General features: G+C 39.7%; 1 protein-coding gene across 1 annotated transcript; it reads left to right on the top strand.

Moving 5' to 3' along the window:
• Positions 1–23,189, top strand: TMC3 (transmembrane channel like 3). The gene is made up of 22 exons (XM_049812981.1): positions 1–499; positions 1,792–1,935; positions 3,268–3,343; positions 6,329–6,410; positions 7,122–7,228; positions 8,209–8,307; positions 8,401–8,543; positions 10,564–10,711; positions 11,634–11,677; positions 11,844–11,991; positions 12,771–12,880; positions 13,036–13,114; positions 13,610–13,849; positions 15,463–15,591; positions 16,262–16,329; positions 16,494–16,622; positions 17,402–17,512; positions 18,043–18,168; positions 19,528–19,606; positions 19,804–19,846; positions 20,921–21,218; positions 21,945–23,189. The coding sequence occupies exons 1-22, from the start codon at positions 390–392 to the stop codon at positions 22,783–22,785; spliced, it is 3,354 nt and encodes a 1,117-aa protein (XP_049668938.1). The 5' UTR covers positions 1–389; the 3' UTR covers positions 22,786–23,189.
• Positions 23,190–23,899: the final 710 nt, after the last annotated feature.

Genomic DNA, 23,899 nt, shown 5'->3' on the forward strand with positions numbered 1-23,899 from the left:
CGTTCATCAAAAACTTCACGCGGGGCAGGCCGGCGTGGATGGTGCTCCGAGGGAATACCTCCTCCGTGACAAGCGAAACGTGGCTCTGAATCGAGGCCCGCAGCTGGCCGGCCCGCCCTGAGGCGTTGCTCCCTGCCTCGCCTCGGGGCCCCTTGCTTGAGGCGGCCCCGTCAGGGGTTGCCGTGCGCTGCCGCTTTAAGGCGGGCGGGCCCCTCTCCGCCGCGGGAGCCGGCCTCTGCCCGGCGGGGCGCGGGCTGCTCGCTGTCTTTCTCTCTCTCTCCGTCAGTCCGGGGGCTCCATAACGTTCGGCTGCCTCGGAGGCAGCGCGCCCAAGGCATCCTTCTGCCGTGGCAGGCTTTCACCTGCTGCGGGCGGCAGCTGCTGCCACCATGGCAGCGGCGACGGGCTCCGCGGCGGGAAAAACTGGCAAGTCCTGCAAGAAGTACCGGACGGTGAAGCGGCCCGCGGGCATCTACACCTACCAGGAGCCGCCCCACAGGTACGAGACCCTCCTCCCTCCTCAAGTCCAAATCTGCCTTCCCTAGCGCGGACGCGGGGACCTTGGCTTCTCGCTTCGGTTTAGACCGAGTAACGTGCTAACGTGGAAAGGAGTGTGAGGAAAACCACCCTTCTCTCTGTTTAGATGGATTTCCAACCTCTTTGCGTTTTTCTTTTAACAAAAGTCGCGTTTCATACTGCAACATGAACACTGTACGTTAAAACTGTGTCACTCACTCCCATGAGTTCAGTGCATGGCAGGGTAGGAAATCTCTCTGTACTTCCCCTGTGTAAATTATACGTTTCCCTTGAATGTCCCCTGTGAGCGAGGGGACAGGAGTGTGGACGGACGGATCAGTGGTCCGATGAAGTACGTCCTTCCTTTGAATGTTCTTACAAGGCATGGTTTAGGTTACCACTTACTTCTAAGTGATTAAAAGGTGTTGCTTTTTCAGCAAAACTGCGGGGAACTTTCCCAACAAGTACATAGCAATACAATTAGAAAACTTCCTAGCTGGTGGTTGTTGCAGTACTTCAGATCTCTTCATTTTATTCGGGGAAACAGTTCGCCATGGGTTTTTAGACCTAAGCCTCTGCAAGACTGAATATTCTTGCTGTTTCATATACAAGTCTCTTTCAAAGGGGTAATTGCAAGAGCTGTAGCTTAGCGAACGTGGTGACAGCATCAGAAAAGATGATTTAATAATCATTCACAGAAATCTGCATCAAAGCACATGAATCTTTTTACACACAGACGAGTAATTCTTGGCGTGTGGGGTCCCATGCTCCCGTTCCCCTCAGCAGGGAACAAAGGGCGACCTCGAACTAAGCATCTGCTCTCTCCATTCTAACAAGAAAATATTTTATCATTATGACAATCAAAATAAAAGGCCAACACCACATGGTGAATAAATGAATGTTAAGTGCTCTTGCTGGAAATGTTCAGACAGCACTTTGTTCTCGAAAAATATACAGTGTCTTGCTAGTATGATGGACAAGCTGTATGGCTGGAAATGCTCGGAGAGGACAGACTGGGATTCATGGTGGGGAGCAGCGATAATTTATGACTGAGCAGCAAGCGGTGGGGAGGAAAAGAGGCACATCCTGGAGATGAGGAAATCATCCTAATTATTCATCAACTTTAAAATAATAAGGTCACGCTAGTTCCCTAATTCACTGCTGTTACGTTGCTCTAATAGGTCGGATGCTGTACAAATCAACAGTTTGCTGGGGATTGGAATGGGAATAATTCGTCTTGTTTTTCCTCTTGTGGGGTGTGTACTGGGCTGCCAGCAACTCGGACGACGACATCGGTGAAGAAAAGGCTGAGAGCCATGACCCAGAGCAGATCTTTCAGAACATCCAGTACCAGAAGGAGATTATGTCCAACATCCGCTGCCGGCCGTGGCCTATGAGGCAGAAGCTGAGGGCGCTCAGGTAAGGGTGTTTGCATGAAAGCTTTTGGGCTTACTGACCGTGACAGTGCTTCCAGCCTCAGAAGTTTCTCAGTGTAAACTGGAAGGGATTACGCACAGAAATGATTAAGACCTGCTAAGAAAGCATGCCATGAGGATGCTCTGAGGAGATCGGAGAGCCGCCTGAAGGCAGCAGCCTCGGGGTGGAAAGTCTGTAGGTGAAGTTGTCTCCTGTGTATGCCTGTGGCTCCTTTTAGACAGTCACTGTACAGAAGAGAGCAAGAAATCACACTTTGGATATTAACTATTAAAACAGCGTCAGCTGTCCAGTCATCTAAGGAAAGGCTCTTGGTAATGCTCAGTAATACATTTTAAGGTAAGTTGTTTCACTCTGTCCCAGAAAGGAAAAACAGTTTGCCATTTTCAAGGTAATTGTATGTGACGATTGCATGGTATGAGAACAGAAGCTGGTCATAATCTTCGGGTAATATATTGTAAATGGCAGTAAATACTGGATGCTTGTAGGTTTAAAAGGTACGTTCAGTGTAGTAATAGCATTTCACATCTCAAGACTGCAATTATTATATTAAGAATTCCAAATTTACAATGAAAGAGTGGGTGCCTAACCCTTTGGGCCACCTCTCTAAATTGTGTCAGGTCTTTCACAGCATGATCTGTTTGGGGCTTCCTTTATTTTACCTTTTCACCTGGCAACTTTCTCTTAAAACCCTGTATGATTCTAGGATGGCATTTTAGTCACGAGGAATCCCTACCAGTAGTAGAGCCCTTCTGTAATCTTGGAAGCAAGGAGAGATTTTTCTCTCTTAGGCAGAGTTTGTGACTTGCTGCCTTCCTGTTCCTGTTGATGAGATTTTGGTGGTCCCCATCCACCTTCTGCTGAGGTCAAAGACTGCACATGACCAGATGAATATGCAGTTCTTTGCATATTACAGGAGCGCTACGCCATACTTGCAGAAGAGGTGTTAGTATCCACATGAGATTAACCAGACTGTAACATAGATCTTTTTATCTTACTCATTTGGGTTGCGCCATTTTAAAAGAAAGACTTTGAATCAAAAGGACAGAGAAAAAAATTAGTGGAATAGAAAACTCTCCCTGCAGTCAAAGTTTTGAATGCTGAGTTTTCTCAGGCAAAATTCTCAGTGGTTTTAAAGTGTCAGTAAAAAACCTCAATAGGAAAAGAGGCAGCTTTGCCCAGATAAGGATTTTATGGTGAGACAGTCCACAATTGTATTTCAGAGCATTTGACAACCTTGCTAGTTGCTGCTTGTGTAGAATAAGGAGTTCCGAGTAACGGGATCAATGTAGAATGAACTTCCACCTTCTTGTGCAGACAGGCGAAGGAGATTGTGCTGAAGTATGAAGGGAGGCTCACTAGAACAAGAGGTTACCAAGCTGCTGGTGCAGAGGTAGGGCTGCTTTTTCTTAAATTACAGCTTTTTCTATACCAATAGTCTTCTGCAGTTTTCATTCACAGAAGAGCGTGTTTGCTATGCAGTCCTTATCTCCAACTCAGGAACTCTGTAGAGGGAGGTAAAAGCAGTTAAGAGCTGCTTGCTTTTTTTTTTTCCTTTTTTATTGTGAATTTAGTTATTACAATTTTGCAGACTAATCTGATGTGTTGAGGGATGGATGTCCTTCTATTAACACAGTATAAGCTTCCTTCTCAAATAGTCTACAAATGTTGCCTGCTACAGGGGATGATGGGAATGGGATACCAACAACACGATGCCAGTATTCTCTGAAGAGCTATTTCACCAGACTCTGGGGCCACAGTTCAATAGTTTAGTACGAAAAATGCATCTAGCTTTTAGTTTGGAATACAATCCTACAATAGCTTATGGTAAATACATTGTTAAAGAAAGGTTTTGTTTGCATAATACTCAAAGAATTTGAATCTAATCTTAGCAAATCTACTTACCCCACTGAAAATAGACCCTGGCCCTAATTTCTGGAAAATAATAACATATACAAAATTGTCCCTAATATGCAAACAACAGAGAAGAGATCTTCAGTCATCTAAGCAGTCAAGAATATTTTTGTCATCATAATGAGCAGAGTTTTAATGAGTAACTTATCTTAATTCAAAAAGGCAGGGTTGTAACACTAAAATAGAACATTATGCATTTTATTTATGTGAACAAATTAAAGACTGCATACGCCTATCTCTTCTTCTGTTATGTTGGCCCACAGCAAAGGTTAAAAGTACTACTTTCCGAGGTAGGAAAGAGTCATTTTTCCTTGTTCTGCTTTGTGTGTGTGGCAAATGCAGTGGAAGTAACAAGTGCTGTTAAAATAAATACTGGGGTTTGCCTTTGACTTGAGTGGAACTAGGATGTTGCCTAGAAAGAGAAGTGCTAAGGGTCTGCAATATGTGTCAGTAAATCAGAGATTGGGTTCATTATTTGTTCATATTCCCCTTCCTATAAAAAAGAGGGAGGCTTTCATCTTAGAGTTCACAACGAATAAAAGTTTGTATCTAATCTAATTGCCTTTATTGTGTGTATTTGCTTGAAGATATTCACAGGGATATAATTCAGCAGTCAATTAGCACCACTCATTATGCGTAGGGGAACCATCGTCTTTTTTTCCTACCACAAATTAGGGAATATAGCCTTTACATCAGGGCTAAATTCAGCAAATGCAACAGAATGAGCCGCTTTTTTTTTTTTAATTGGAAGGGCTTCACTTTCACATATTTTCTCAGAAAATAGCGTGGCAACCAAGGAGACAAAAATTGTAGCACAGCAAAACAAGCACTACATCATCAAAATGAAGAACTCAATGGTTGAAATGTGCTAAGAACAAAATGCAGCTGTAAGTTTATACGTTTTAAAATAAGTTTTTAAAATTGGCAAAATACCCACTGTTCATAACTGGGCAATCCGTTCATGCTATTATTTATGAAAATTGAAGTTAAAATACCTTTTACTGTTTTGACACTGAAAGCATTTTTCCATTTCGGTTCAATTATTGTAGATTTGTATTGTATTTTTTACATTTGTAATTATGCCAGATGCCCATACCCTGGATTCTAAGAGTATAAATTATCTGTTCAGGTATGCAGTAGGCAGGAAAAGAGGCGATAGCTGTCTAATTATAATTTTAACAAATACTTCTCCCACGTGGACACCTTATTATACTTTATAAATCTGCAGAACAACTGGCACAAGCTGCTTGCTTCCTTTCTTAGCCTTGTGAACCCTGTTTTGAGATGAAAGTAGCAGTCCCAGCAATTCCCATCCAATTCCCAGCATCTACAATTTCTTAGTTTAATTAAAATACTTCCCATTCATGCAATAAAATACCAATACCACCATAAAAATTAATTAACTTTGGCCAAAGACATTGATGATATATTCAGTAATTAAAATGTTATTTACTCCTCTTCGGTTTTGGAAGATTAGATTACATGATACAATATTGGCACTGCTACTGCCTAAAATATATAGGGGTTTTTTAATATCTAGTTGTACTAGAAATACTTTATAATGCATGATATACAAATATTATTTTTCTGTCAATACTGTAAAGTTATAGCTCTAATTCAACAAAATAAAAACTGCACTCAGTTTTGCACATGCAGATTTTTTTTTTTCTCCCACATGCGTATGCACACCCCACTGTGTGCAGCAAGATGCTTTCCTCTGGCCAGGTAAAAAACAGAGGTTGAATAAAGACCCTACAAAATATAACCACAGGTTTTCTCCAGGTGTCAGCTGTAACACACAGAGCTGAGAATATAGTAGTTGAATTTGCTGCTGTTGACTGCAAAAGCTTATTTTTCCTCTAAGAAAATTTCTTCTAAGGCATTATGCTTCTCTTAAATTTGAAGTTAGTTGTCTGTTCATTTGTTTGTCCTTGAAATCAAATTTGTTACGTGTAGTGCAGCGGGATTCCCTCATAAATTACACAGAGGCTAGGCGTCCCAGCGGACCCAACTTGGATGACTTCTGCTGCCCGGAGCTGCTGCCTGGCCCTTCGCTGCGGTTCCTCCCCTCCGCAGCCCCCAACCATGGAGAAGGCAACCAGGAATGGTGCCCGTTGGCTTCCTTTTGTTGGGTCTTCAAGGTCTTTCTGTGTAAAAAATGTACATTGGTGGCTCCTAACTGTACCCTCAGAGGTGTATAAAGGGTGCTCTGTCTCATCTTTGTTGCCTTTTGACGGGTAAGCAGAGTCAAGGACTTCAGTGCCCCCCACGTTTTGTGTGTTTCTAAAACCCACTGTGGTTTGCTTTACCCACCTTACCCACAGACATGCTCTAAGATCTTAGTAATTAATGTTTGTAATATTTCTTGTATCACAAGATGAAAGAAACATGAGCAAAATACTCTGCATTTCTATTTTTATTTTTTTACATGCGGAAGTGTCATATTTCTCTGCTTTTTTCTCAGCTATGGAGGAAGTTTATTCGACTTGCATATAATTTTGTGGTAATCTTTATTCCTTGGGAAATGAGAATAAAGAAAATTGAGAGTAAGTATAAAGATTTAATGGTATTGAACAGTAAAGCACTTGCTAAAATGCTGAGTCTCAGGGTTTATTTTTTAATTTACCAAATTAAATAAATAATTTTTGGGAGAGACTTAAATCCAAAGTTTCAGCAGTGGCATTATCATTTAAAATTTTGCTTTTTCTTCTTTTCCTGGTGCCTTAGACACTGTGCAGTTCTGATTTATGGTCTTAGTGGGGGGTAACTTTTAAAAAGTCAAATTTGTCCCATTGTGGTTCTGAAAATGCAGCAGGATTTGGTAATAGTTTATCACAGTCCATAGGGCAGCAGCCTCAGGCCAACCTCCCCAGATCTGCCCAGGGTTAAGCATGGTTTTAACCTGTGTCACCAGCCCTTGAGTCTTTGAATTGAATTAAAGCAGCCCTTAACATTACATCAGCAGTCAGGTCATACCTTTGTGCTTCAGTGGTAAAGGAAGAGGGATCCGTGATGCCACCCAGCTTAGAAGCTTCTGGAGTAAATACTGCTGGTAATCATGAGACTTCCCCAACGGAGTTTGTGTTGGAATTACATCTTTCTCAATGACATGTTAACATTTTCTGTATTTTGCTCTATACTCTGCATGAATAAGAAAGGCTTTTCTTTTGTTTTATTATTCAAATAATACTTCATGAATAAATGATTTGAGCTTTTATAGACTGTGTAGCTCAGATAACTATTTTCTGTGGTTTAAGGTCATTTTGGGTCCGGAGTTGCCTCTTACTTCATCTTCCTGAGATGGCTATTTGGAATCAATATTGTACTTACCATAATGACAGGAGCATTTGTAGTCTTACCAGAGGTAAGAACATGTTGTTAATATTTACAGAAAAACGCTTACTGTTGCACTTTCCTTTCTGAATTAAACAAATGCCATACTTAAAGGCATACATCAATTTGAAATGCACAATTTAAAATGAATTATTTAAAATAAATTCCCCTATTAAGAGGGTTTTTACTGCCAAAGGATAAGAGATTTTTGCTATTAGTGTTAGAGATGATATTTTGTCAACGTGGTACTAATGCTTTTATAGAATATGTTTGTATCCGATTACTAAAATGGAGAACCAAATCCTAAAAGCTGTAGTTGGTGTTGAGTATGCTCAAGTCCTGTTAGTGTCATTTACAGGCAGAAAAACATAACATCCCTCTCCAGACTCTGGATTATTGTCCATTAGAAAAAAGTTTCTAGAAGTTCTGAACAGCTACAACTATGTTTAGTTCTTGCATGCAAGTAAGGCTTTTTGTTAACTTTGTTAAATTATTCATAAATATTATTTTGCCTCATCTAACCTGTCCTTTAATAACATTATCAGAAAACATGGGAATATCTGTTTTTTTCTTCTCATTGGCTAAACTAAAAAAGAAAAAGTAAATACACCTCAAGCAAACAAAAAAGTAAACCATGAAATAAAAAACATATTCACTTTCATTTTTTACTTTTTTTAAGGAAAAGTAGATTTAGTCTTGAAATACCATTTTGAGATCAAACACTGCCATATGTAATTTAAAAATTCTTAAATGAAAACAAACATAACTTTTAAAGCTATTTTGTTAATGGTTTCAGTTGATCTCTCTTTTCATTTCTCAGCCATTTTGAAGATGTTTAGTGGAAAACGACTGCAGGATTTCTCATGGAGTTTCTAGTTTAGCATAAGGAATGACCCAATGCTTGCTATCCTGATAGTATCATCCATGCGGGCAGCTCTTGGTGGGTTCTGCTGTGCAGCCCCAGGTCAGATGGGCTCACACAGCTTCTGAGACCTTTTCTCTCTTTCCCAGCTACTGGCCGGAGCACCGTTCGGCAGCACGGTCAGCAAGACCATTCCCAAGGAGCATATTGCATCTGCTCAAGACCTGGACACCATCTGGTCACTAGGGGCAAGACTAAAACCACTCTTTATTGTTTTTCCTATCACTGTTCTGTTGTAATCATTAGTTACTGCTCTTACTTACGGGCTCTGGTCTTTGCAGGGCTACCTCCAGTACTCTGTTTTGTTTTATGGCTACTACGGTCATGACAGGAAGATTGGGAAAGCTGGATATCGGCTGCCTCTTGCCTACTTCCTTGTTGGAATGGCAGTGTTTGCTTACAGCTTCATCATTCTCTTAAAAAAGTAAGACTTCCCATTTATTGCTGTTCATAAGCTTGTGTGTTCAGGCAATTGTTAATGGTGTATTTATCGCATTTCCTCTGTATTTATTCTGCATAGTTGTCCTGGTTTTGGCTCGGATAGAGTAAATTTTCTTTCTAGTAGCTGGTATAGTGTTATATTTTAGATTTAGTCTGAGAAGAATGTTGATAACACACTGATGTTTGCAGTTGTTGCTAAGCAGTGTTTATACTAAGTTCAGCTTCTCATGCTCAGCCAGCGAGGAGGCTGGAGGGGCACAAGAAGTTGGGAGGGGACACAGCCAGGACAGCTGACCCAAACTGGCCAAAGGGGTATTCCATAACATGTGATGTCATGCCCAGTACATAAACTGGGGGGAGTTGGCCTGGGAGGTGGATCGCTCCTCAGGAACTAACTGGGCATCAGTCAGCGAGTGGTGAGCAACTGCATTGTGCCTCACTTGTTTTGTATATTCCAATTCTTTTATTATTGTCATATTATTATGATTTTCTTTCTTTCTGTCCTATTAAACTGTCTTTATCTCAACCCACAAGTTTTGCTTTTTTTCCCAGTTCTCTTCCCCATCACACTGGGCGGGGGGTGTGAGCGAGCAGCTGCATTGTGCTTAATCGCTGGCTGGGGTTAAACCATGACAATAGTTCTATTAATCTGTTCAAGTCTGCTAATATCAGGGAGGCAGACTGAGTTTAATTCTAGTTTGCTCTTTATCTTGTTATCATTTATCTTCACTCTTTCTTCAGTTTCCCAGTCTATAAAAGGAGGGCAGCAGAGAAGATGATCTGTGTGTGTTGTGTTTGCGTAGTGTAAGGTCCAACACTCATGGAAGTCCTTTCTGTTTTCCTCTTTTCTGGTATAAATATTGCTATGACAGAAATTTATATTTTAAGTGTAATGCTTTCAGCATTATTATTGCTGTCTATTGAAATACAGATATTAAAATACCATCCTAGATGTAATATCATTTGCATTGGTTCAGCCAGTATGTGGCATCCCGTTTAATTTCTTTGCTATTCAAGGGCCAGGAGTAGGAGTTACTCAGCAGAGAGAGCAAGACTGCTAGTGCTGACCATAAATCCAGGAACGTGCAATGCTTGGAGAGGGACAAGGTCACTCTGTCCTCTCCTGATTTGCTTTCCCTTCCCTTCTGGATACCTATTTATCCAGCACAGTGCAGTCCAGGGACATTTTTACCGCTGCCTATAATAACTCTGTTTTGAAGCTGAACCTTCCCTTTTCATTTATTTTTATTCTGCCTGCTGGTTTGTGCCAAGGGTCACTGACATGTTTGACACTGATCTACACATCTGCAGTTTCTGGATACGATTAGCTCTTCTTCTGATTTAGCTCACTGACTCTTTGCCTAGTTGCTTACAGTTCCCCTTTTAACATTGTCTTTTTGGATACCCTTTCTTTCATAAGCTATTAATCTTCATTTCATTTCTTACACTTTGCAATATTCTGCCATCTTGCCTATCCAAGATGAGTAGGTGGGTTTTTTTTTTCTTTTTCCAAGGTCTGTAAAACAGCACTGGGTTTCTATTTGACAATAACGTATATTTTGAGGGTGAAAACATACAGAAAACAAACAGATCTTGTGCCTGATCACTAGTTTTGCCAAACTAGCTTGTAATCACAGTAATAGTGATCTTAGTGATGGTATCTTCCAGCTGGATCCTACATGGAGATTGTAAAACTGAAATACGTTTAAGTCCACAGCTCTAGTGAGATTTATTTGCTGTATTCGTCAGCTATAAAGAATGTAAATATTAAAATGCCCTTCCGCAGTGAGTCACTTCTGCACTAAAACAATAGTGAAGTTCATGCTCTGAACCTCACCCTGTTTTGTCTTCTTCAGAAAGCTGCCAACAATGACACTAACTGCTGCAAACTTTTGGTAGTTCTAAAGGCATAGACATCTGAAAACTATGAAGCAAACCAGTGATTTCCTTCATATTCATCTTCACACATTAACAATAGTTGAATATTTGTTACTTTTTTACAGAATGGCAAAGAACTCAAGAATGAGTTTAGCAAGTGCCTCTGATGAAAATTACACTTTCTGTTGGAGACTGTTCTGTGCTTGGGACTATTTAATAGGAAACCCTGAGGCTGCAGAGAGCAAAGCTGCTGCCATTGTTAATAGCATTAGGGTGAGCAACTGACCTTCAAATTATTTGGAGTTGATTTGTTTGTTATTCTGTAAGTCTTTGTTCTCATTCCCTTGCATTTCCTATTGGTTTTTGGTATTCATTTACAGATATGTGTGCCTAGGGGAGGGCTGGTACCATATCTCTGTGGTATTGCAGTCACATCATACTTGCTGATACTGTCATTCTGTCCCAGCAAGGCTATTGTGTTCTTCTTCGGAAGAGTTTTATTTAATGCCACTGTATATGTGACAAGAAGTTAGGTAACTAGAAACAAATTTGCTTGTGATGCAATTTCATTGAGTAATAGAATCAAATTCATGTTAACGATGTGAAAACACTCATTTATTTCAGCTCTCCATAACAAATGGTCCAGGGACATCCTACAGCGCTCTCAATATTAGAAAATTGCTTTAAATACAGATGTTTTCCATTTAGAATTTAAGAACAGATGTGATTTTCATAAAAAGTAATTTCTTTCCCCAATTTGGTGTATTCTGATTAAGTTATTGAATAAAATTACTTCAAATTGTAACAAGGATAAATAAATAAGCTATGATATTTAGTTATTATAAAGATAACTTTTGACAGTTCTGTATTATATTACTGGCACATAGGTTCTATAGGCACATCCTGCAAAAAGATCTGGTAGCGTTAACCTCTGGTTGTATGCCATTAAACATGCATGACTGAAAGTGAACAAGTATTTGATTACTGTGCATTTGTTTCTCAGAAATCTCCTTCACTATTTAAGCTCACTTATCACTCCTAAAAGTCTATGCATGGCAGAGAGGTATTTATCTATTTGCACTTCCAGGATGTGAAGTTTTTTATTAGCACAGTTGATACCTTCTGTGAAAGATTTGTGCATTATTATTATTTTTGCTGAACACTATTAAAATGATAATGCTGTGTTTCTTTCCAGGAAGCTATATTGGAAGAGCAGGAAAAGAAGAAAAGCAAAAACTTGTATGTATATAAGATCAGATACACTTTTCAAAGCATTGTTTCAATGCAGATAGCAGTGCTAATCTGCTTGTCTCATATTTCTGAAAACCATGTTAGAAAAGACCCCTGGTGTCGTAAGACAAACTATTGTATTGGCTGTGTCTTTTGGGTTTTTTTTCCCCCGCAGGGCAGTGACTATAAGCTTAAGAATTATTGCGAACATCCTTGTGCTTCTCTCGCTTGCTGGAAGTATTTACATCATATACTTTGTCGTGGATCGATCCCAAAGGTTAGAGCGCACCAAAAAGGAATTGACTCTTTGGGAAAAAAATGAGGTACACTGTCTTTATGCCACCTCTGTGCTAGAAGCAGGATTATTGTCTCAGGGCTCTCTGTAGCAACGGTGTGCATTGAGGCATAAATTACAAGAGATTAGCCAGGAGGAATGAGAGGGCAGAGTGGTGGTTACCTGGATCTGTCTTCACACACTTGTTCCCTCTGCTCTACAACATGGTGTTAGCAGAGCTGAAGTGGGCAGGGGGATGCTGCAGGTCCTCATTTCACAGACTGCAGTTCTAGCTGGTCCCTATTTTGTAAGGACAAAGCATAAACTCTCCTGTGACTTACAAATATACTTTTGCACCCATGATTGAGCTGAGTGAACACTGGGCCAATGGACTAGAAAGGAATCAGCTGTGACAATAGCTATTGATTTCAGCTGGGGGATACTGAATGTTCTGTGAATATTTCCATTCACAGGAGTGAGTGGATACTGAAGGTAGGAAGTGAATAGGTACAGAGAAGCTACTCATCCATTTCAGGGGAAGATGCTGGCTTCATATTTCCCACATGTTAAGTTTTTATTTTAATTAATACAGTAGTAACTTTAAAGCTACAATGTCCAGGCTAAAGATTCCCAAGTGGTCTTCCAGATCTGTAATTTTGGATCATAACTACTGTTATTACTAATGTCAAGAATAACTTTTTAAAGCGTCTCCACCAAGAAAAGCAATCACCAAAGCATGTGCATCAGCAGTATTTCAATCAGCACTCAAGGTACCACAGAAGGTCTATGTGAAAAGCCACACAAATGCCGTGTCTTTCTGTTCTGTAGGTAAGCGTGGTTGTGTCACTGATTACAATGATCGCACCCTCTGCTTTTGAACTTGTGGCAGCTCTGGAGATGTATCACCCAAGGACCACTCTTCGCTTCCAGCTTGCCAGGTATGGGCATTATGCAGTGTAGAAAATATGTGGGTAGAAAGGGAGGAAGAGATGTGTTCTGGTCATGTGTTTTAGTCCAGCCAAACCAGAGAATGTATGAGAAGCTGATGGGATAACAATGCCGATTACCTGTACCTTCTTATTCTTGTTTTCAGGGTTCTTGTTCTATACCTGGGAAACCTCTACAGTTTAATCATTGCTCTCCTGGATAAAGTGGACAGTATGAGTGTCACGGTAAGTTTAACTTGATGTTTTCTGATGTGTAAAGCTAGTAGACTTTATAGACAGGATTCCATTTATTGTGATCATATATAAAGTCAGATGAAAATTTGTTTGTAATTGATTAAAACACATTACAGTTTGATAGGATTGTAAAGTTAAGTTTAGTTTGTACTATTCCTTTACAACTGTGTGTAGTTTTTTAGGGTAACTGGATCTATTTGACTGCTGATGCAATACGAGGAATAGATTTCTGTGCACTGTTAAACTATTTAAAAAAAAAAAAAAGCCATCACTTTAGGCCAAATATTTACAGCTACCTAAAATCAGCTTTCATTACTGTCCTTACTAATTCCATCTGACTCCATACATTGACACCTACTTAAGTCACCTAACTGCTGCTGGAAAATACGTGAAGATATGTCTCTATATTTGTACACTGCAGAAGGCACAAACATCTGCATGTGTGTACAGTTGAAAAAGTAGCTTTCGGGACCTTTATTATTTCAGGACTCTGACGTTAATACCAATGCAAGTAATTCTACCGCTGCCTTAGCAACCAAAACTCTTTCTAAAGAAGACAATTTATCTACAACTATTCCTAATGTACAAATTAAGAGAAACAGCATTGTCACATTGGAAGGGAGTCACACTCAAGGCTTGACAGTCTCCGACTCACTGGTTAACAAAACAGCTCCCTTTAACGCCCGGAACCCACAGGATCAGTGCTGGGAGACATATGTTGGTCAAGTACGTAATTGTTCTTATGTTGTTCTTATAATTATTCTTACGTTTATTTGACAAAAAATTAAAGTAATATTGTGCTGTATTCAATTTTAGAGCTTTTCTTTGTATAAATTCCAGAATTTAGCTAAGGATTGTGTAGAAAAAGTAAAGACTACACAAAGTGATATGGCCACAGATACAAGCTTTGTTTTTTGTTCAGTATCTACAATGTGTTCAGTGTTGTACAAATGTTCTTTTGCCAGGCTTCAGTCTCTGTCTTCAGCTCTGCACAGGCAGATGTCTACAGATGTGTGATACAGATCCTGTTTTAATAGGATACATCCTATTAAACTCATACAGAGAAAAAAGACTATAAAAATATATAAGCAGTAACATGCACCCTGTGCAGATTCAGACTGCTGCCTGGATAGATGGGGATGCAGACCCGAGCCAAGCATGGGATTGTGTGCATGGTCATCTGTATAATATCTCTGAAGTCTCTATTCATTCTGCCTCAGTATATCACTAGAGAATCAAGTATTCTCCACTTCTTCAGAGAGAAAGAGGATAACAATAAAAGGTTTCAAAATACTGTCAGCCCGTAAGAACAAAGCCACTTGGCTGGCAGCACCATGTCTGCATGTTCCAACAGCTAGGTTGGAGAAAATCTGCAGACTCAACATGACACTTTTTGTTTCCCTATGTGTGAAGCATACATCATTTGTGGTCTTTACTTTCAGTGACTAGCAGTGGCACTAACACACACAGAGAGAAATTTTAACCACGCAAAATTCAAAAGATGCCATTTGATCCAACGTACTTTGGTCTCTGTCAGTGTTGCACTTTTTATGTAGGCTGCTAGATTGAGAATGATGTTAGCGTGCTCTGGACTTGCTGAGCTCCTTGTTCCAGAGTGAGCAGTATGAAAGGTCTTGTTTGATCATGTGGAGCAAAAGACCCCTCCTAGGTTTATTAGCCTGACTTCTATTCTTGTATGCCCCTCTCCCTATTGCACAGTCATCAGGAAATTTTTAGACTCAGTGTTTATGGGGGTTTTTGATTGTTTTGTTTCTTCCCCAGAATGGGCTAGAAATGTTTAGAATTGAATCTTTTCTATTAATTGTACATTTTTAAAGCTCAATTAAATATAGGATAACCCCATTCATTTGTAAGCACTAAACAAGTTTCTTTTATGGCTTGATGATCCTACTGCCATTGGGGTTTGGTTTTGTATGAATAATAAGCATTTCTGATTGTGAAGCACTTAGCAAGTATGTATTACAACAGTTAGCATAATAAAGAATTGGATACAATAGAAAAACCAACCCATTTAAGCTTATCTAGATAAATTTTCAAAACAGTCATTAAAAAGAAAGCTTGATGCCATTATGACCAGAGTTTTATTGCTGCAAGCAATAGAAGGCACACTGGAAGCTTGACTATATTTGTTCTCTTTGCTAGAATAAAGACAAGTAAGGGAAAAGTCAAACAGGAAAAAGGAAATAATTTATATATGCAAATCATATTTTATCAGGATACTAAGCTTGAACCAAAATACAAGCACAAATGCAAAAGAGCCGTATGCAGTCCATTTGCTTCCAGAATTACTCAGTATGTGTGAACAATATGTATTTCAGGAGATGCTGAAGCTTTCAATTATCGACATGATTTTCACAGTCGCAAGCATCCTGTTAATTGATTTTTTCCGTGGACTGTGTGTTCGATATTTAAGTGATTGCTGGTGCTGGGATCTAGAAAGCAAGTTTGTAAGTATAGTCTTTATTTTATCAAACTAAGATGCTGAAGATGGGTAGGCTCCTTCCCTTAGTACTGAATGTCCTTAAAGCCTTTCAATAGATAAATAATTTCTTGGTAGCACACATCTATAAAGGCATGGCTCAAACTGAATTTAAATTGGAGGGCACAGGGTAAATGCTGAGATTGGATGTTTTTCTCAAGCCTACTCCCATGGCCGTGGTGCAACAATCTTTCCCAAAATGAGATCATGGAGCAATCCCAGAGTCAAAGATGAGACAGAGGGCATGGAGTTTCTCCCCACATCCTCTTTTCTGTAGCTGTAACATCTATCCATAATGTAGATAGTGGTCCAAGAAACAATAATCAAAAGCATATAGCCCTTTAAGAAAATTACGGGGAGTAATATTCAGTTAGGAAGAAGCTGTTGGCATGAAAGGCTGAGGACTATTCTTTGTCCTTAACTAAAGAAGTGAAGTGAACTAGAGAGGAATTAGTTTATTTAATCCCCTGCTGCTGAGTAGGTTTTACTGTGTTCCCACTACCTGCCAAAAGCTGGTATTTGATCTGGATGTTTCAGGCTATGTGCTGTCTGCAAACTGATTCAGTCAAATGCTTCTAATAAATGATCTGAAAAAAAGATTAAGACAAAGTATTCATCCTACACTGTGTTTCTTGTAGCCAGAATATGGAGAATTCAAAATTGCAGAGAATGTATTGCATTTGGTCTACAACCAAGGAATGATCTGGTATGTAGTCCATGAGAGATTTTTCTTGTCCTTTGCAGTCATTTATACTTTATTATAAGAAGAGATTGTCTGCTGATAGTGAGTTGGTTTTTACCTGTTTTTTTTCTTCATATGTTCTTTTGCTTCTGGCAACACTGAGCACTGACATGATATTATTCTTCCAGGATGGGAGCTTTCTTTTCACCTTGCTTACCAGCATTCAATGTTCTCAAGTTGATTGGACTCATGTACCTGAGGAGCTGGGCTGTGCTAACGTGTAATGTACCACATCAGCAGGTTTTCAGAGCATCTCGGTTAGTCAAAATAAGAACAAAAGATAAAGAATAAATCAAATGCAGACAATGGAAATGTCTTCTGTGTATAGGAACAAAATGACAGGAGATATTAGCTCTGAAAATTAACAATCAAATTTGACAGTAATACTGATAGCAAAGGTCTGTGAAAAAAACATAGTTACGAGGGTTTGTAAAGATATGCAAGAACTGAAAAATATGTCAGGGAATATGTGGCCTAACAGAAATGCTTTATTTCCCTACAAATCTGATTGAGCACAATAACCTACAGGTGTTAACTGTTGCAAGTTCTATTTCTTGATGTTTCTTTCTTTGAAAGCTATGAAGTACCTGCTTTTGTCTGTTGCATTGCACAACAGATTTCCCCATTTTTCTTCTATCATGATGAATATCTCGTTTACTCAAAATGGAAATAATTTAGGGCATCTTTAATTCTTAAGAGTCAGTTATTTCTAACAAGTTTTGAAGACAAATCAACTGCCACTGTTCTTTTTCTCTGCCAACACAACTGGGCAGTAAGGTCAGTTTTTACAGAAGGGTGCTATAAACAGTTCCCTGGCTGCAGCAGTGGTATCTGGAAAGCAGTGTAAATAAGATTTTTATAATTAAGTCTGTTTAAACTGGCTCTGTTCATACTTTCTAATCATGGCAGAATGATTTTGATCTTTCAGAAATGTAGATCTTGAACTTGTTAGGTAGACAAAGACTTGCACCTTTTATGTTGCCTCTGTTGTTCTCTCTGATTAGTATAATCTGAAACATGTTATGCCTTCTTGCAGATCCAATAATTTCTACTTGGCCATGTTGCTGTTCATGTTGTTCTTATGCATGTTACCAACAATTTTTGCTATTGCCCGATATAAGCCATCTTTAAGCTGTGGTCCCTTCAGGTAAGTTATAATGGACTAATGAAAATTGCAAAGATTTTATTTCACCCTCTCATGATAAATTCATCAGGTTCAATAATACTCAAATTATCAATTAAAAAAATAATTGATAGACAGGACAATGTTTTTCTGCTGCCAATATTTTCAGTTAAGATTTAATTAGGCAAATATGTCAATGTTCTGAGTGAGGCTTGACATTTTGCTTTATATACATGGCTCTGTTATTTTATGTTTACATACTGCAATGTGCCACTGAGCAATCTGGCACACATCATCATCTTGTGTCTCAACTCAAGCACCCTCCAAGCCTGGCCAATGTTTTTGTGCTTTGGAAAAATTGTCAAAAAGCAAATAATGAATGAGTTGCTTTTATTTTTTTTTTTTTTTTTTCTTCCCTTTCACTATACTGTTCCAAAGCAGTTTTGGATGAAAGTCCTTGCTTATTCAGTGCAACACTGCTTATTAACAAATTGATGTACCTAGGATTTCTTATGACTTAATTTTACTTTTTTTTTTTTTTTTTCCTCTTGTAGTGGACAAGAAAAAATATATGATATTGTTTCTGAAACGATTCAAAATGATTTTCCCACATGGTTCAACACAGTGATTACTTACATCAGCAGTCCTGTGGTTGTCCTCCCTGCACTACTACTTTTATTGTAAGTACTTTGGTTTTCACAGGCAGGTTAAATTGATTGTATTAATACTGGCCCTATCTCTGGAGAGTCAAATGTTGATGCTGAAGAACAAACACTGCATTATTGTAATTTTATTAAGCATATCTGAAAAAAACCCACCTTATTGAATATACGGTATATGGATCAGACAGGAATGAGAGTATGTTAAACAGACTGTCATCACGTTTTCAAAAGGAATTTCTTGTTCTGGGATACTGTGTTAGAGCAAGTTCACTATATTGTGTCAAGGCTTGCAGCACTGCTGGTTCCAAGAAGTTTTAAGATCCTTCTTCCCTCTCAAGAGCTCCTTCAGAAATTAATTTTCCATTTCCTTAGGGTCATTCATTCAGTTTATGATTGTGAACAGGGCTCAGTCTATCATTTAAAGAAGCTACTCAGTCATCCTGATTTCTGACAAGATAAATCAATTATGAAGGTCTGCTCTTAAGTGTTAATGTAATATAATTTGCTGCAGACTTTCCAGTGGAAGTCCTTTCTTACTCTAGTTTCTAAATAATTGTTCACAGCTGGGAATTAATATTTATTTGGAGCTGTTTGAAATTCACTTCTATGAAGTATCATTTGTCTTGCATGCACCTTTGCATCGTTTTTTTCCATGTAAACTACAGATGAATGCAGTTTGTCCCACCAGTGGGCTTTTCAGGCAAATCAAAAAGTCCAAAGCAATGCTTCCTATTTGTAACTTTTTCCTCAAAAGTCCCAACCGTGTAAATATGAGCATATTTACAAATATAAGTAGATCTATTGACTGCTTCAAACTGATGGCTAAGCACATGTGCAGATGTTTGTGGTATGAAGCCTAGCTATAAGACTTTACTTCAACTGAAAGCCAGTGTAATCCATTATGTCAAGCCAGATCTGATCTCAGCTGTGCCAGTGTAAACAAGGTCTTATTCCAGTCAGTCAACAAAATTACATTGGTATGAGTGTGCAAACTCAGCTGTAATTCTGGTGTCTCTCTTCCATAACCTTGGACTGGGGAAAAAAAAGACAAGAAAATATTTATCAAAATTTTCGTTATGAGCATGTCCAGAATGTAAACAAAAAAAAGCTAGAAAAGCACCCAGGTTTACATGCACAATGAAAAGACCTGCAGAAAGCACAGGCACAATTAGAACTGCTGTTAATTCTGGTTTCAGTGTCATTTCTTTCTTTCATGTATGTTTGCTTGAAAGAAGGCTGTGATCCATTATCAGTTATAAAGGAAATGCTACAAAGCAGCAACTGAACTTGTACATCATTTTGATGACCTATAAACCCTCAAAGAAAAAACTGTCAAGGATGTTTGAAATGACTCATAATCACCTGTTTCAATTCTAGCATGTTAATCTATTACCTACAAAGTATTGCAAGATCATTAAAATTCACCAACAATCAACTGAGAATGAAGATCCAAACAGTAAGTACAGCACAAAGCGCTTTTACATGCCATTTGTTGGGTCTTCAGTAAAGTACTAGCCCAATTAAATCTCTGAAGTCACTTTCAGTGTTTCACAGTTTAAAACCAATCCTGTATTTTTCATCCTTACACAGCAGTGGATTTACTCTCTAATCCATAGTAATTTACTGCTTCTTATTCTTCTGAATATATTTTAGGAAAGAACTGAAGATAAGAAAAAGGTAGTTCAGATGGCAGTAGGTAAGTTGGTAAGCTTTAGAAATGCCAGTATTAATAAAGCATTTGGATGCAAAGCCATTTTGATTTCTCATACACATAGGGAAGTTCAACTACATTTAAAAAACCTGTATTTCCTGTGGAGTCTTCCTTTTAGATGGTTTTTGAGCTCAGCTTGATTTAATCTTGGCAGCACTGAAAGACAAGGTGTATAGTTTATACCCGATTTCTGCTGGGATCTTTGGACTGGGTATGTTCCTGCTTTTACCACCAACAGGGCAGAACTCTGGGAGGCATCTCTAATGACTTAAATCATGTCAGACCTTGCATAAAATTCAGAGGCTAGTAGGCAGAAAGGAGGAAGGGAATGGTCCCTATTCTTTGACCTGCGATGGTTGAATATTTAATCAGCAATGAAAAGATTTCAGACTTAATTGTCTACTGAGCCTGAGGGATTTTGAACCTGCACCTTCCTCTTCTCAGATTTTAGCAACGAGAAACCATAGAAAGGATGCCGTCCTTCTAATACCTCCCAGTGAAAGGAACAAGTAAAAATTTGCCAAGCCAAAGGGAAGACAGGATTCAGTAGACTTATGGCTAGATCTTAATGCTACTGTGACCTCCTTAGAGCTCTCCAGTGGACATGTAAATGGTGAAATACCTGATGTATAGCAATATAGTGATCAGGATTGACTATTAAGGGCAGTAAGGTATGTGTCCTAGCTGGACCAGCACAGTCACTGGAGCCAGTTTGCTGAATGGGGCCACCTTCATATTGGAAGTGGTGTACATTGTGAACTGAAACAGGACTCTTGAAAAGAGGCATTGGCTTGTTGTTCATTTTGGAATCCTACAGTGGAATGTCTAGTGTTTTTGCTATGTTTCCTAACACCACATCTGCCATGTACCGTAGTATGCCAATCCACCCCTTTATCACCATGTCTCCTAGTGTGACACCCACTTCTCTTTTCTGAACACAGTGGGGTTCTGTTGACATTGGATGTCCTGACTGAAGGGTGAATTTGAGCCACTGCATTTACACAGCAGCTTCTAAATTTAGAAACCTGGACAGTTCCTGTAATAATTTCTGTTTTCTAGCCCGAATCCAAAATCTGGATGGGAATGACAAGAGACCAGAGCAAGAAAGTGATATTATCAGCCAGGAGTCTTCTGTTCGGTCCTCAACTCCCCGAAAGAATGGCAGTGTCTTGAACTTTGAATCTCCTGTGAGCAAAGGCACCAGAATACAAACCATTTCCCAGTCTGTACCCCAAACTGTGCCCTCAACTGATGTCGCAAGACCTGTCAATGCAACTCCCACGACTTCAGCCTCTTTAACGCCAGCTCCCTCAGTATCAAGCATACAGAAACCAAGAAATGATAATATCACAAACAGGCAAGACTGCTTTGGTTTTGAAATGGCATTTCTTCTAGCAGCTCCATGACATACCTGTGTTTATTTACAAAACAGATGTGTATTCAGACTGCCTGGAGCAGTAAAACAGCTGAGGAATTTTTTAAAAGCAGATTCAATTATAGGTACTATTCAGATTGCTGGTGACACCACCTCCTTGACTTTCCCTTAATTGAGATGGGTTTATAAAACTTTTGAAATCATGTAGCTGATGGAGTTTACACACACCTCAAGCAACAGTAAACATGAAGCTTTCCCTCAAGCATATAACTAAAATAGTTTATGCAGGATACTGTTTACATGAACAAGACAAACACAGTAAGAGTGAAGAAACTCTATGCAGAATGCCTTGTAGGACAACCAGCTTTGGACATCAGCAGACTGATGCTTTAAGCTACCTGTTGGTTTTTTTCCAAGTGACCAGATAAAGAGCATTTTTAAATAGTTCTCAGAATAATAAGAAAACAGAACAGGAATGTAACTTGAGAGGTCAATTGTCTGCTGCCTTTTCCCAAGGAAGAGCAAATATATCTCCTAATTTCTAGGGTGTGTTTCTCAAACTGGTCCTAAATATTTGGATCAATCTGTAATCTCCACCCTTACAATCTAATCTTTGACTTTCCAGAGCAATGAATCTTTTATACATTTTAACTACATTAATAGATAACTGTGTATGTCAATATTTCCTTACTTTTTTTCTTCCTAAAGGTACCCAAGTGTTGTGCATGGGAGTGCAAGTGAGCTCTGTAAAACAAAGCCCTACACACCAGTGACTTTCAAAAAGCACACTGAAGATGTTCATTCTGAGCCTCTCTTCAGAAAAGGGATTCGGCAGGTAAATCCAGATGCCCTTGGAGCAGGGGCTCCTGTTTTTGTGGGACGTAGACCATATGCTACCAGGTATTTTCTTGTTAATGAAAATGAGTCCCGCAAAAAATCACTCCGTTCTACCTCCCGACTCCAAAGGCACTTCAGAAAGGGTGAATCGGGAGATGTTATCGAGTTGTACCCACGCAATGTCAGAAGATATGTGGTTCGAACACCACACCAGATGTATTCCCCTCATCCCAGTGAAGATGAGGAGGATGACGAGGAACTTGGGAGAGAATTCATTACCAGATCCCATCGCCCTCGCTCACTGTCTGATCTTCGCCCAGCACCACGATTTTACATTGGGGAACGTGCTGATGGCCACATTCTTATGAGCAAGGATCTAGCAAGGGTGCATTACAAATCCTGGGACGATGGTTTTGAGCTAGACCTGGACAGGCCTCCATATGCTTACAAGAAAGTGCACCTGAACTATCCTGAGCCACATGTGAAATCAAAATCAAAGCAAAAGCTAGAGCAATCTCTAACAGAATCCGATTCTATTTCCGTTGAATCCAGCAGTGATCCACAGAACAGCAGCAATGACCAGTATATCCAGGTCATTCACAGCAAGGAAAAGTATCCAAAACCTGGGACAAAACTCACCAAAAAGAAATCAAAAAACAGTGTTGATCTAAATATATCTGAGTCTAATGAACTGGTATGCTCAAATGTCTGAGAAAGCACCCAGCCTTTCTGTGTTTTTCAACTGGCGTACGTGCATTTGTTGTACTTGCTGTTTGAGGTCTGTCAGAATAACTACGACATAGTCTTTGCAACAACAGTGTATGCAGCCACTCAAGGTGGGAAAAGCATAGTTAGCCTTCTGTTTTGCTGTTAACTGTACCTTGCTTTAATATCAAAACTGATACACTGCAAAATTTGGAAGAGAAAATTATTCTTGCTTATTACTTACTCTCAGGCTGCTAAAAACCAAAAAGCCCACCTACTGGTAAATCAAAAGCAATGTACTTGGGGCACTTTAATTAAACCAGTACAAAAATACGTCAGGTGAGGCTCTCTTTGACACAGTCACAGCTAAAGATGCTTCCACTGAATAAATTCAGCAGGTAATCAGCTTCCTACAAATAGAGTTGCTATTTACAGTGTAATTTACGACATCTTGATGTGCCTAGTTTGAATATCGCGTAGCTCGAGCAAATCAGCAATAGGTTAATTACAGGGAAGAGTGAGTTTCTTTAGAGTGCGCTTGCATGGGCAACGGAGTTCCTTGATCATAGCAACGCATGCCAGCCTTCGAGATGAAACCACTAGAAATTTTATGGCGAGACTCCTCGGCCCAGCCCAATAAGCTTTACTGTGGAAAACTTGCTATCCGTGGCCTTTAAAAAACTTGCTTCATTATTCCCAATTTAATTCTATCCTGTTTTTCGCACACCATTGCAGTTTTACGCCTTCTTTAGATGCCGAAGATTGCTTTTTTATTATTATTTTCATGACATTTGGATTACAGCGGCATAAAGGACGTTGGCCTTTAGCCAGAACCGCGCCGTCCCCTTCCAGTCGGTTCCGCCAAGCCGCGCTGTGCCGCCCGAGGCCGGACGGCCGCCTCGCCCCCCGCCGGCCGCCCCGCAGCCCCAGGCCTTGCCGGGGTGCCTCTGACCGGCCGTCAGCCGGCACGGCGGCACCGCAGCCGGACTTGCAAGCGGGCGAGCGGCGTGGCCCCACCTTTAGGTGAGAGAACAGCAAAGCCTCTGCCCTCGGCTCCCCGCCGAGGCGATTCCTCACAGCTGCCTGTCGCCTGGCGGCTCTTTTTCCCCTCGGGCTGCTGC

This window comes from Accipiter gentilis, chromosome 10 (assembly GCF_929443795.1).
Source record: "Accipiter gentilis chromosome 10, bAccGen1.1, whole genome shotgun sequence".
Lineage (NCBI taxonomy): Eukaryota > Metazoa > Chordata > Aves > Accipitriformes > Accipitridae > Astur > Astur gentilis.